This window comes from Heliconius melpomene, chromosome 19 (genome assembly GCF_056956725.1).
Source record: "Heliconius melpomene rosina isolate 202511_hmr_F chromosome 19, ASM5695672v1, whole genome shotgun sequence".
NCBI lineage: Eukaryota > Metazoa > Arthropoda > Insecta > Lepidoptera > Nymphalidae > Heliconius > Heliconius melpomene.
In genome coordinates, this window is record NC_140407.1 from 14,862,210 (window position 1) to 14,878,335 (window position 16,126).

The window sequence follows — 16,126 nt, forward strand, 5'->3', positions numbered from 1 at the left end:
TAGCTTCACACTGTATTCCACAAGACGCAGTAAAGGTTAAAGAAATCATTTAAAACTCACCCACGGTACCATCAACGAGATGTCCCATAGTGTCCAAACACCTCGCTCCTTGTCTTATAGCGTACGAGTTACCTATGGCGGGCACTTGCAATTCAGGATACACATGTTCTAAATACCATCTAAAGGGCTTACAATGGAGCTTGTCCCGAATTGCTGTACGTTCTGATATGCTGGAAGATGAAATTGAGATATTATTTTTATCATTTACTATGAAAATGATTTACAAGTATTGAAAGCAATGTCTTTCCGACATTTTTACGCTTAAATTATTAATTATTTATCGATCGCACGATTTAAAAATTACGATTGTTGAAGTCGAGAATTATATCAATATTTTTAACTCCCGACGCAAAAGAAGGGGTGTTATACGTGTCTATGTGTTTGTCTTTGGCGCTGAAGCTCCAGAATTAATGAACCAATTTCAGTGAGATTTGTTTTTTAAACAACAGCCTTGTTTGTCATGGTGTTTTTTGACTATGTGTTATAAAAATCGGATAAGTAAGCTCTTAAACGAGCTACAAACAGTAAAAGTTGGGGTTTTTTAAATTTATAATTTTGTTATTTCCTAATTAATTAATGTAAGTTCGTATCACTTACACATTTTTATATGTGCAAATTATTTCATTTTTAATATTTGATACATTAAACAACTTACTTGACATATGAAAAGATACTTACTCCCCAAATTCCACTTGTTTAGCTAGCGGCTGTGATCTATAATACAGCTCCTTATATTCCCCCATCCATACTTCGGCCGCCCTTCTCGTATTCCTTGCAAAGACAGCGCCGGAACCTCCAGGGAATGTATAGGGATGACGCTTTCTAAATACGTGACCCACTCGTGAACACGGCACTATTTCCAGGGATCCACCGCATTGCCATACCCTGGAATTACCCATGATTCCAAATACAATTAACATTTCATAATTTACAAGAACAGAATCTGTTAAACTCAAATGAGTTTCATTTTAATAAATGCATTTTTTAATATATTATTTTTTTTTAACTTCAATTCATCTCTTGTATTTTGTTTAATAACAAAATAAACACGAGTATAGCTTTGTACATCGTTTTCCACTTTCAACATATTTTACCGATGTTGCATGTCGCACTGCAATATCCGCAGCTCTTCAAATTTATCGAAGAAGGAAAAAGGAATCTACATATATACTAAGGGGTCAATGAGAACCAAATAATTGCTTACAACTATCTATTTGATAAGTTTCAGCTAGATAACATAGATAACGTAGAACATTATAAAAGTACATAAAAGGTACCTGAAAGATATTTCCAAATTCTCGCCGCCCCATACGTCCATTTTCATATCATATTTGCCCAATTTGTTGAAATAGGCTCTGTCCATGCTGAACAGGCCGCCAGCTATCATGGGTGTTCTGATCACTTGAGTTGGATCGCTTAGACGAGCGCTTCGTTCCGCATGAGATAGATATTCCCACTGTAAAAAGAATCAATCAGTTTCACGCTCTATCTCGCAGCAGGATAGGCAGGAAGAACCTAGTGTTAGGGCACTCTGTTCTTTTCCTCGAGTGGGAATCGAATCCACAACCTGTCGCGTTTACAAACACATTTTGAGCCTCTGAGCCACGACTGGCCTAACTAAAATTAAATTAAATGAATGAATGAATATGAAATATTTATTTTAGAGATTAACAAAATTATCTCTTCCATTGCGCTTACGCATTATATTGAGTGTCAATATAATTAACATTTATAATATCTATAATCAACTTTATAGGCAAGTAGCATTTAGGCATCGTGGGCGCGTAATGAACTAAAATTCTATGCAAATTAGATGACATGTTCTTGGAAAAGATCTAGAATTCAATCCAGTTTTCGTTGAATAAAATACGTATATGAAATGAAAAAACATATTTATGTCTATAAAGGAAATCAATTAAGTATATATATATCGTGATGCAGAGGTAGAATTGGCTGCGTAATTAAAAGTAATTTTGTCCGTTTGTCGTTTCTACGGCCTAAACTGTTATCCGATAGTCATCAGACATTTTGAAAATTAAGTTACACTTTATACAATCTAAATGCCAAATAATTATCCAATTATATTTAATTATATAAAAATTACATTACACATTTATATAGTGCTATAAAAATATTACACGACAATACAAAATTGAACACCAACCAATTCCTACACGAGACAGTAAAAGTAACATTATCAAGGCGACATACCAACGATATTTGGGCAAATTGAATATTTATATATAAATGTATATAAATATCTGTAAAATAATTAGTAATTCGAGAGGTAGCTTACCTTGAACACTAGGTTCCAGTCAAACCCGCCTCTCAAGTCAGCTGACGCGCCGATATATTGGAACGTGTCCATGCTGATCACGTCGATTACAGGACATACCACTCGTGTGGGATCCTAGAAAGAGAAAAATAATAATAAATAATTTGGCGGAAATCAGTAAAAAAACGAAAATAATTTATTTATGTACGTTTCCTTGTTTGGTAACGAGGCAAAACGCGGCGTTGAGTCCCGCCATTTAATATTTGATATCGATCGAAAATTGGCGGTGTGTAGGGAACGGAGTACCCTTAGTATAATAGTTTTCCTCTGCCTATCTTTCTAATATTAGAAAATTTATTTATTTTAATGAAGCGGTTGAAAAATTGTGGTTACACAGTCTCGAAATCGGATGGATAGTAGAAAATGGATGGTATGAATCACACTAAGTTCTATCTGCAAATCCTTCTATGCTGGAAAATCGTGAAGATGAATCAGATGTAAGGGTTTGTTTATAAAGCTTCATGGTTTTCCCTCATAGCTGCGAATCTGTTTTTTGTTCTCTTTTGTTAAATGGCGAAACACAACGCCGCACTTGGTCCTTGGCCAGAGCCAGAAAATGAAAATAACTCATTCTTTCAAGTGGTGATGGCAAGGATAGTTTTAAGAGTTAGATATTCAATACACGAACGTCATCTACATATAGCAGCTAGATTAAATCTCTGAGGTGGTGTAAGACTGGATAATTACTTCGATATATCTTATTAAAGTTAGAAAGTTAAGATGCTTAGCATTTTTTATGCCGGTGCCACGCTTGGATTGATTTGAATCAGTTTTAGAGACTTCCTATTTGTTTTAAGATATTTATTACGAAGGCTTAAAAATATGCAAAGAAAAAAAACTTCATAGAAATTGAATAGTGTAAAATAGTTTGTCTCGTTTTTTGAATGTCTAAACTGAATTTTGATAAAACAAAGTAACTTCCCAATTATGTACCCCTAGATTAAAACGTAAGTGATTCACTATAGCATATTAGTCCAAGCAGGCGAAGCCACGAGTGGACTACTAGTTATTTATAAGTTTCATAAGAGGGTATAATTATTGTAATAAAGATAATTAATAAGATGATTTTGCAAATCATGATTCGAACCTATATAATACTTCGAAGCCAATTACTAACAACTTGAGTAAGTTATTTTAATACATTATTAATGCAACAAATATATTTATGTAATCCATTTCCGTTGAATAATGTCAATTATATTAGAAAGTCTGGTAATGTGATTGTTCCATTCTGAATAGATTACCATTCTAACAAATAATATCTATTAATATTAGTTTTCTTGAGGCGTTTTTTGAGGCCAGTCGCGGCGTAGGGGTACAAGTGTGCCCGACTACTTGTGGGTTCAATCCCCATTTGGGAAAACGAAATATTTAATATATTATTACAGTTGTGCTGCGTTTACCTTGCTGTGTGGGGGATACAATGAGAAGTTGGAAATGAGGATGAAAATATTTCTAGCATTCCTCAAATTGGAAGTTGAACCCTGATCTATCACATGCACTAATCCAATAACTGTATTCCAAAACATATGTGCTTACTATAACATTTTATTTTATAGTTTGAATCGGCATCGGTACCAGTATGGTAGGTTGCTGTTCTTGACCATTTCGTTTTAGTATGTAGGCTGTACAAGGTAATAACGAAAAATAAAATAAAAATACTTTAAATATGAATATCTTACCGAGTGAGAATTGCAGTTATTACTGTATACTGTAAACACGATGTTTGTGGCTTCGTTTCGCACTCGCATATGCTAATTTTCTTCTAGAAAAAGAACTCAATATCTAGAATCTAGATAGTTGGGCGGAAAGTGATAGAGTGATTAGCTTATCCTGCTATGCGGGAAAAGCTTCTCTTTTGGTTTTTATCTAATATGGGGCTTAAGTTACTTTCATCACGAAAATTATCCAAAATAAGCATAGAGTTGAGAACGGAACGTTTTGACACTAGGCTGACATTAGGTTGCTGCTGACACTGCCTTTAAGTTTATGTATCCCGTTAATTACTAGGTAATTTGGAGGATACATAAAACTAAAAGATTATACAGTAGTTGTTCTTGACCACTATACGAATACATACATATTATATCTATACAAGGCTATGACATTCCTACTTGTTTGCTCGCACATACATATATGTAGTATATGTGAATCATCATAAAGTATCTAGTAAGATTTTATTAAGTTTCACGCTTTAACTTAAATTTAGCGAGGCAGTGTTAAGACACTCCGTTCTTCACGCACCGCACAAAATTTAAAACATTGTTTGTTGAATGAGACATTGTTTGTTGAAACTTAGCGTCGCGCTTTGTCTTGTTACCAGAGCGAGGAAATGATAATGATTCGTGCTCTCGAGTGGGATCTACGAGTATATTCTTGTTTAAAATACCTTATTAAAATACGTTATATAAATTCATTAATTTCAGCTATTAGTTATTAGTTAATATTAAAGGACTTCTTTTTTTCTTAAATATGATGTCTCTTTTAGTCTTACCACAAAGAAAAAATTAAATTAATTCATTCCAACGAAGTTGAGTTTAATAATAGAATAAATAAATAAATCAGCTTCACGCTGTATCCCGCACGCAGCAGTCTAGGCAGAGGGAACCTAGTGTTAAGACACTCCGTTTCTCACTTTCTGCCGAATTCTGGAGGCATTGCATGTTGAGTAAACACTCATACAATTAAAAATCACAATTATAATACCAAGCTATCAGGAAGCTGTAATTCTCTCATAATATTGTGGCTTAGTTAATGTAATATTTTGAATCTGTGGAAAATGGTGTCATGTTTAAATTAAACTGCTCATCATACGTAATAGCTTTGACAGAAAAAATCTTTTACTAAAGAAGAAATTGATATCTTAATGTTTTTTTTTTAAGAAAAGAATCAAATGTAATATTTAAAGTATATTCGTAAAATCTGTTTCTAATCGTAATTCTTATACGTATTCCTATTAATTAACATTTTCCCTACTTCCGCTGGATTTTTGAGATATTACGTGTTAAATGGCGGAACCTAACGCCGTGCTGTGCCTACCAGGGCGAAGAAATGAAAATTTGATATATTTCATTTCGTCAGGTGGAAATCGAACCCACAACCTGTCGCGTTTATAGCCACTCGCTTGTGCTCTGCGCCACATCTGGCCTTAATTCTATATCTTTATTTCCTAATCTATAATTTAATCTATATTTACTTAAATTTTCATATAAACATACAAAATATATTATTAGTCAATAGTAAATTAAGAAGTAACATAAATACTGTAATTTCGCAGCCGTGACCGATATTCTAGATATTGAGACGTTTGACTGATCTACTCATTGAGTGAGAGTTGAAGGTCGGACATATTATGTTCGTTTTACTGTATATGTTAAGCAATTTACGTAAAATTATCTTTTGTAGAGGTCGTCGTGGCGTAGTGGCAAAACATGTGACTGTTCGCGCGACGGGTTTGGTTAGCATTCGAGGATTGAATTGTTTTCATTTCATTGCTCCAGTAACGAGACAGAGTGCGGAGTTGAGTTCCGCTACTGAACACCCGATTAACAATTCGTTCCCCAAACTAGGTTCCCCCTGATTACAATTGAAGTTTTCGTCTGCCTACCTTGTTATGTACGGGATACCTACAACGTGTAGGTATCCCTATAAGTACGCTTATAGTGCCTACCGAGACCCAACTACTAAGCTTTTAACTCGCGTCCGTCACAAAGCCTATATAACTTGACCCACTGAGGATCTATTAAATATTTTATGGATCTATTAAAAGGTATTTTCTTTTCTTAATCGAACATAGGTACCATATATACCATATATTCCATAAACTAAAATATATTGCCATATTGCACATATTTATTTATTTTAATCTCAAGTAAGTTCCTATATTTTTGACGTATTAGCTAAATTGTATTTTTTATATTTTTGCATGATTTTGACAGTCATTTCACGGACAAGGCCTCCCATATGTATGTGATATGTAAGACTTCCGAATGGTTATGTCAAGGTCGTAGTCGAATGTCATGGGCCGAACCGGACTCCACAGACATTTAATCAAATAACATGTTGTGCAACATAGTTGCATATATGTATAGACATATAATGATAAGTTTTTTTTTCACTTTCACGCAGTATCCCGCATAGCGGGGTGCATTTTTCGCCCGAATTCGAGACATTACGTGTTAAACGGCGGAATTTAGCACTACACACTTATCATTGTAGAGAAATTTTGTAATCATTGCTGCATCCAAGAGTCGAACCCACAACCAAAATATTTACACTACCATTGCGTTATGATGGCCTCGATTGAATTCGAACTTCAATCTTTTACATTTACATTGACTTATAAGTGTTAAAATCGCATCTTCATCTAGATGTGAATGTTCTAGAACTACAAGGTTGAATGATTTTCTTGGATATAATATTTATACATATAAGACGCCATTTTCCCTCCAATTTCGATACCAAAAAAATATACTAACTGTAAAGCGGAAGCTAAGGCTAACGCTCTATTAGGAGAGTGGAAAAACGAAACTAATTTATTCTAACAATATTATAAAGCTGAAAGTTTGTTTGTTCGCGTTAATCTCAGGAACTACTAGTTGAAATCGAAAAATTCATTTCGTGTTGGAAAGTCTATTTATCGAGGAAGATTAGACCGAACCTTCAACGATGGGTTAAGTAGGTATAGTATATTTATTTAATGCAGTTAAATAAAAAATCAATTAAAATGCCATCTTCGTCTCGACGTGAATATTCTAGAACTACGAGGTCGTGCAATGATCGTGGACGTATTACATACAGGGTGAAGGGAGATTGAGCTATCTCAGTTGCGTCATGTATCACCGTTCACTATGCTTGGGTAACTTCAGTGGTACGAAAATTAGCTAAAATTACTAGATATATATAGATTAAAAATATAGCTTTTTCATTTTGAATAATCTTTTTTAGTAAGTCTTGTTGTCTTATTCTAGGTAATGCTTGTAATACATTAGATTTGTAGTAATTAGTAAGCATTAAATTGAATGAAGGAAGAAGGGTTCGATTCCTGGACTCGAGGAAATAAAATATTTAAACCCACCTTCAAACCCACTTCGAGTGGGGTCGCCATGACTAGACTAAAGCAACTTTCAGTTAGTTTTTTTTATGTCAAAAAAACGACAAAAGTTGTTAACTTAAATCACAAATTATAGAATTCCTGTGACTGCAGGAGGCAATCGACTTTCAAAGTAAATCGCGTTTCACAAGGTGTTCATCTATGAGCATTACAGCGAGAAGATCATCCGGCCGTTACAAATAGCGAATAAGCCTTGACATTTGTTGATAGAGATATAATTTTGTTACATTATTTCGTTTGGAAATTACGCGCGGTGGTCATGGGTTCGAATACCACGATAGGATATTATTCTGTCTTAATGAATTTTATTTCGCGACGCTAGGTTCTATCACTCATCACACAATTTCTTGAAATTTGCAATTTTAGCTGAAAGTGTAAGTTGCGTTCTCTAAGAAGTATAGAATACTCCCTTTTTGTGGGAAATGTGTAAAATAAAAAAAAATATAGGTTAAACTGTTTTTGGCTGACATTGGGTGTTGATTGGCGGAGCTCAACGCCGTCCATTGTCTTCCAGGAAACATAATAATTCAACCAAATTGAGATCTAACTTAAAACCATCGCGTTTACAGTGAAACTGCTCCTCCGCGCCACGAGATCAAAAGAATAGTTAAGTAGCAATTTTACCAACAAATAATCGTTAAAACATGTTACATAAATAACTCCATACGATTTAAAATAGCAATTGTATTTGAATTCGCAACTAGGTCATATCTATTCCATTATTCTACCTATTGGTTGCGTAAAACATGATCAAAATCTGTTCAGCATCCGGGTTTCGAAACAATCGTTAACCTGAAGATATAACGTCGGTTGCACTTAGAATACACATAATGCTATTTATTAGATTAGATTTATTACTAGATAAATTTTGACTTCATTTTGCAAAGTGTTACGACAATGCGAAATTTACTAGGCATTGTTTTAGTTAACTATTGTTTTATAGGTGTTGTTGCGATTTTTTTAGGGTTCCGTAACGAAGGGTAAAACATTACCGTATTACTAAGACTGCGCTGTTTGTTTATCTGTCCATCTGACCAGGCTGATTACTTTGCTAATTTTATAGATAATGATACGGAACCCTTCGTGCACGAGTCCTACTCGCACATCTTAATATTAATAATTTCTGTTATAGCTAAATTTTTTGAAAAAAAAAAATAGTAGTGTTTAAAATAACATGATTAATACAATTAAAAGCAAGATATAAAAAAAAAGAATTGATAAAAACTAAAAATAGAATAATATATTATTTTTTAATTGAACTTCAACTCGCGCCTTTTGGAAACCGTCCAAGAATCGCGGGTTTGAGTCCCGCTGCGATGTTAAAATATATTGTAATAAAGCTAATTAAAAAAAAGTTTTTCACTTAAAAACACTCATATTCTGCCAGGTCATTAAGTAAAACTACAAAATTACAAGTACTTGGCCGTCGCTCAAGAACACTACAAACTAGACACTAAAAATTTTAACCTTACTTTTAAAGTGAAAGTGCATCGATTTTGAAAACTCAAGACGAGTCGTTGCATTTTCGAGTGGCCTAACTCCAATTATTATTTTTTATTACCAAAGTGCAAATAGCATTACAACATGTTACTCGTTTAAGTTAGTTTTATTTTTTACATTCGATTGTAAATACGATGGTTGAGAGTTCGATTCCCGCACGGGGGAATGAAATATTTACTCTACTATTTCGCTCTATTAACAAGGCCTGACGTTGAGGTTTCCCATTCAACACGTAATGCCTGGAGAATTCAGTGGAAAATTTGGAATGGCAGTGTCTTAATGGGAACGGAGAGTCTTAACAATAGGTTCACTCTGCATACCCTGCTGTGTAAAGGTAGTCAACTTTTCGGACACGACGACGAAAACTGTTGAAGAAGATAATTTGTTATATCTATTGTATTTAAACATTGTGAACTTGTAAGTAAATGATTTTTGAATTTATAACTAAGTAATTATTTTTGCTTCCATTTTATTGTACTACTTAATAATTTATATTACGCTGCCTTAATTTAACGAATCAAAAAAATTATAGTTAAAAAAGCTAGAAAAAAAATATCTAAAGATTTCATCAAATTTAATTTAAAAACGTTTAAAAACTAATATTTTTTTAAGGCATCCTACAGATAAGCTACAATTTTTATTAAAATAAACTATATCGAGTCAAAGTTCTTTCTCATAAAGCAAGGACAACATTTTTATTCGTGAATCATTGAACAAATAATGAATATACATACAGTGTGTCACTGTTTCAAGTCTTTCAACATCCTTTTACTATGAAAATTGACGACAATCTTATCTAAAATACTTAAATATATATAAAAATTGATTATTTTTTTATAGTAACTTAAATTAATTTAGCAGCGATCTATTTTTCTGCGATTTTAGAAATTATAATTTTAGTAAAAATAGAAAGAATATGATTGTTTTTTGTTTCATCTCCTAGTGTTTTTCGAATCTAGAAAATTGGGGATAGCCTAATTTTAATTAATACCTTTCTTTACATTTAGTTTATTTAAAAAACATTGCTTATTGCTTGAATGGAACAATTGTCACAACAATTTAGTCCGACTAGAGTGACGTTCGCTCGAATGATATCGAACCCATAACCATCGCCGCTACAATCAGAAACTTCACAACTGCTCCGCAATAGAGTAATACCATATATTTTTATATATAAAAAAATTAAATTCTTTTCCATCTGTCATATGAAATTGTCAAAAAATGTCTAAAAATGATTCAAACATTGCATACAAAATGTTTGTTATTCAAATGACTCTCCAAAAACTCAACGTTAGTTCTGCATTTAGTGGCCCAATATTTTAAAACTATGAAATTTATATAACTTTTGACCCATTTTATATATACTAGTGAATAAAATCATTTTTGCTGTATAAAATGTTAAAAGTTTGTTTTAATGAAAAGATTTTGTATCTGTAACTGAATTCAGATATTTTTTTCTATTGAAATAAAATAAAATAATCGTGGTGCAGGACCATAAGCGTGCAATTGTAAACGTGACGGTTGAGGGTTCGATCCCCACTCGGGGAAATGAGTTTTTATTTTTTAACATTATTCTTCATGAATTTAAAGTACCTAATAGAAATATAATAAATATAATAATAGCGGGTATGTGTGGATGTTTATCCATTTTTATAATACGAACAGCTTAATATATATATGTATATGAAAACAAGAAAATAGTTTATCGAATAAAAAAATCTTGACACAGGTTTCACTATTAACCTTTTGTAGTACGGAACCCTAAAAAGGTATTGTAAAAACGGTCAGTATAAACTAAAAGATCCAGAATAATACATGAATATATCACAAAGTAGCTTCTCTTCTATACTTTACAGGTTATATTGCATAACTAAAGTGACTACATGTTACCAATGATGCACAATGCGAAGCATCTGTCTGCATAGCGCGTACGATATCGACGCGTGATAAATGACCGAGTTGCAGGAAGCCAAGTAAGGCTGAGTGTACAATTGAATATGTATATTTGTGTTATTTTATTATTAGCTTTACGTTGAATCCTGAATTGAACCGTTCCCCACTTTCTGTCGAATTCTGGAGGTCTTGGGAGTTGAGTGGTGGATCTTAACCCCGCGTTTGTCTCTACTAGGAAATGAAAATATTCAATATTTCATTTCCTCGAGAGTAAATCAAACCCACAACCTGTCTCATGCTTGTGACATCAATACACTTTTTTTTTCAGCTTCACGCTGTTTACCGCAAGTAGCAGGGTAAGCATAGGGAACCTATTGTTATGATACTCCATTTTCCGTCGCACTTCACTTTCCGTCGAATTCTTGAGTTACCTGTTGAGTAACAGAACTCAACGCTGTTCTTCATACCAGAGCAAAGGAATGAGCTGGCCTCATTACACATAATAGGTCAAAATAAATTCAACTTCATGTTGTGTACACGCCGTATATGATCACGATAGCGTTAATGATGTACACATTCTCGTCTACACTGCCCACACACAAATAGCTTTAAAGAACTTTATTGACTTTATATCATAAAAAATATGTTCATATTATTATTATTATTATTATTTTATTTATTTATTTTAAATTGGGAAACAAACAGCTTTTACAATACTTTTTAGCATACTACATATGTATATTACATTTGCCAATAAAGTTACCACTTTTACATAAAACATGGAGTGAATATAAAAGAAATTAACTTTTTACATACGTTGCCAATTAACAATTAAAATTGAATTTAATGGTCTAAAAAGAAATAAAAAAAGATTGTTACAAAGGAAAAGGTTAAGATTTTACATCAGTTGAATTTTATCGATAATTTCACGTGAAAATTGTTTCACATTGTTATGAAAAATGTCTATATCGCTAAAGTGATTATTGTATGCCCTACAAGATCTTAGTAGAAAACAATTTTGGGCATAATTAGCTTTTCGAGCAGAAATGTAAAAAGTGTCACACCTTTCGTGGTTGTGAAACTCATATAGGGCTCAGTTATTACTATTTTAGTATACCCGAAATCCTAATCAGAAATATAAATAAAACGATCGTTATCATATTACTTCTTCCTAAATAGGATAAATAAAGTAATATTTTTTGTCAATATGATAAAGAAAATAGTATCATATTTCATGAACTAATCCTGTTACTTAGGCAGGAAGCACGTAAAATATTTGTTTTAGATCACACAATATATGGGATGTAGGTACGAAAATAAAGTTCTAGTTTTTAAGTAGAAAGTTTTCAGAGGAATGAAAGATTTGTTATTTAAATTTCTTCTTCTTGCACGCTTGTGCCTCTGCACCACTACGTCCCTTGGTTACAGCAGTTAGCTTTTTAATTTTTATTTTCACTCATCATCATATAACAGTGTTTGCTCAGAGAACCTAGTGTAAAAACACTCTATATTCCACTCTTTATTCTAAAAATGTTAAAGCTCTCAACAAAACTCAACGATTGCTTCTCTGTATTATAAAACGACAGACCTCATTGGTACAACGTGGAATCGAATTCCATACCTGTAACGCAATATCATCATTAAGACACCAGCATTGCGACATGAGAGTCATGATTACACTTTAAACATCGTTCACATACTTTTACAATCGTGTCTGCTTCAACTGTGATCTAATATATAATAAGTATGTTTCAAAATTATATACGGATGCAGAAATGGTAATTGTAGATGGAGGGTGTTAAGAAATAATGTATTTTTTCCGTCTTTGCTTGTATTTTTTTGTTTTTTTTAGGGTTCCGGATGCTAAAAGTAGCCAGAGGGAGCTTAGTGTTAAGACACTCTGCTCCCGATTTTCTTTCTAAAAGTATCTGTGAATTGAAGCATATCGAAGAAAAGACAGTTTCAATATTTATTATTCAGAATAAATATTTCTCTAATAATAATGAGAAAAAAATACTACTTTTAGATAAACCTCACTTAATATTATATTACAAACTAGCGGACGCGCGCAGCTTCGCTTGCGTATTTAGGGTAGAATTCTAATAACCCATGAAACATGTGTTCAATGAAATATTTTTAAGAGTCTAAATTTCAAATTTTATAAAAATCGGTGGTGATTTAAAGATTTTTCCATACAAACTTTCAACCCCTTATTTGTACCCTTAGGGGGTGAATTCTAGAAAACCATGAAACACATGTTCAATTAAATATTTTTAAGAGTCTAAATATCAAATTTTATAAAAATCGGTGGCGATTTAAGACTTCTTCCATACAAACTTTCAACCCCTTATTTGCACCCTTAGGCGGAGAATTCTAGAAAACGATGAAACACGTGTTGAATTAAATACTTTTAAAAATCTAAATTTCAAATTTTATAAAAATCGGTGCCGATTTAATTTTTTTTCCATATAAAATTTGAACCCCTATTTCACCCCTTTAGGGTTAAAATTTTTCAAAATCCCTTCTTAGTGGATGTCCAGATTACAAAAGTAAATACCTGTCCAAATTTGAAGTTTCTACCATCAGCGGTTACGGCTGTGCGTGCGTCTTACCTCAGTCAGTGAGGACAAGTCCTTTTATATATATAGATTATTTCATTAACGTGATTTAGTTTTATCAATATTATTATTAGCATTAATATCTTACCTCTTTAATCCTCTGCAACAGCGGTTCCAACCAATGCACATTACACTCTACGTGTGAGTCTAAGAACGTAAGCACTGGCGCTGTCGCCGCGTCCGCGCCTCGAACCCGCGACCTCATGAGGCCTTCCCGCTTAGAATTCCTTATCACTTGCACTTTGCGTATAGATCTTAGTGCTGCGCCGTCTTCGGCTGAAATATAGTTTTATGTTAATAGGGGAATAACATTATTTAAATTTTATTTTTAGCTTAAGCATTAAATAATTCATTGAGTGGGAATCGAACCCAAACCCGAAGCGTTGCTGTAAAAATAATAATATTTTAGTAAACACAATACGATAACAGAATAATATTTAAATGGCTATTAATTAATATTGCATGTTTTTTTTATTTTTTAACAGAGGACCTTAGTATTAAGGCATTGTACTGGAAGTGTCTTAATGATGATATTGCGTGTTGAGTGACAGAACTCAACGATGCGTTTCGTTTCCCAGAGATTTGAATTTTTATTTGTTATAGATATATTTGATTTAATAAACATTTTGCTTTTTTTAGCTTCACGCTGTAACCCGCACATAGCAGGGGAAGCAAAGGGACCCTGGAAACTTAGGGTTAAGATACTTTCGTTCCAGATTTTTTGACGAATTCTGGAGGCAATGCGTATTGATTGGTAGAATGCCGCGTTTAGCCTCGTTACTAGAGCGAGGAAATGAAAATATTAAATATTTTATTTCTTCGAGTGGGAATCGAACAAACAATCGGTCGTGTTTACGGCCGCACGCTTGTGTCAAATTAAATCAATAATCAAATTGTAAGAAAGACAAATATTTCACTAAAAAAAATAGAATAATCTAAAAAACGTGAAGTAGTTATTAAGCTTTCAATTCTGAGGTTAAATTTAATAATGTCCAATCCCAAATAATATACTAAAATTATTCTTAATTCCTAATACTAACATTAATTTCCTTATCAGTAACAATTAAAATAAAAACATAACATAAATAAATTAATTTATTGTTCTAAAACAATGTATGTGATTAGATCTCAGGAATTCGTGTAGATTTGTTGTGTATTGTTCATATATCATTGCGTTCTCTTTCCCAATGCAACTAACTGATTTCTCAGAGAGATCTAAGTTGCATTTAGATCTATAGATATTTATTTGTTTTTTATACACATAACAGGGTAGACCGAGGGAACCTGGGAACCTAGTGTTACGATGGCCCATTCCCATTAAGACACTTCGGTTTCCAACTTTCCGATGAGGTCTCGAGCACAAGCTCAAGCACTTTACTGTGCTTTGTGCTTTACTTATTAACCGTAGTGGTGAAGTGGGGCTATGTTTCACTGTAAACGTAATGGTTGTAGGATGGATACCAGCTAGACGAATGATTATATTTAATTTATTTTTATTTAGCGTTGGGGCAATCGTGGCGCACGGTCATAATATTTTTTTTAATTAAATAATCAACGGAGTGTCTTAGCACTAGGTTCTCCTACCCTGAAAAAAAATAATTTCCCTGCTCTGCTTGACAGCGCGGAGATCAGTTCCGCGACTCAACATGCAATACCTTGATAATAAGACGGACATTGAGGAACGGAGTGCTTATCTTGCTTTGCGGAAAAAGTAAGTTTGTTAAATTTATGATACCGTTATAAAAAAGATATCTTTTTAAATCTATGCGTACGAGTAGTATGGGATATTTTATAGAAGAAATCATTAATTTCGTAATTATTCAATGCATTTTTTAGGAAATTTGTATGAGCCAGTAAGATTTAAATAAACACATAATAACAACGAACCAAATACTTGTGCATCTGACTTACAATTTATATTTCTTTACATATTAAAAAAACTTCGGCGTTGAGATCCGCCACTCCGCAGAATTCCGCAGAAAAGCGGAACATATATTTCTTTTTGGGTACAGAGTGTCTTAACAACAATTTTCCTAGGTTCTTCCTGCCTACCCGGCTATGTGCAGGATATAGCGTAAAGCTAAAACTTGCTTTAGATTTTTTTCGCATATAAGAGGGAAGACAGATTTAATTTATTTATATGGCACTCTGGTTCTCTTTTTCAGCCCAATATTTAAGAGATTGCGTCTTGAGCGACTATCGACATATGAGTACGTATGACAGAGTGACTCAAATCTCCATATGAAGTTACTTAAAAAATGTGATAATTTTCTTCGCATACAAATATAACGATTCCAAGCCACGTGAAACGAACCAAATCGAAATGACTTTTTAAACGTTCCAACAAGTAACTACCTTCGTGTATAGTACGGTGGACGAGTCGTGGCATCGTGAGTTCTCTATACTTTTGCGCTTCGTTCATTTTTAATGAAAAGCAATAAAAAAACCTAAAATTTTGTCTGCGCATTTATCTACAGCTAACTTCAGCACACTTTGGCCACAACTCGTCGACCGTACTGTACAATTGAGAAATAATTTCTTTTCGTATGAGATTCACTGTGAATTACGAATTACAAGGTGTACGAGGTTTTTCTTCGCCAACTGTAA

General features: G+C 33.2%; 1 protein-coding gene across 1 annotated transcript in view; it reads right to left on the reverse strand.

Annotated features, from left to right (window-relative positions):
• The window catches only part of Pgant2 (polypeptide N-acetylgalactosaminyltransferase 2), a 62,042-nt gene that overhangs the window by 3,095 nt on the left and 42,821 nt on the right, over positions 1 to 16,126 (reverse strand). Inside the window, exons 5-9 of the mRNA XM_085203837.1 lie at positions 13,608 to 13,795; positions 2,357 to 2,470; positions 1,338 to 1,516; positions 739 to 945; positions 61 to 230 (exon numbers count right to left, since the gene is read on the reverse strand). Of these exons, the coding sequence (XP_085059963.1) occupies positions 61 to 230; positions 739 to 945; positions 1,338 to 1,516; positions 2,357 to 2,470; positions 13,608 to 13,795 (858 nt within the window). The remainder of the gene's footprint in view (positions 1 to 60; positions 231 to 738; positions 946 to 1,337; positions 1,517 to 2,356; positions 2,471 to 13,607; positions 13,796 to 16,126) is intronic.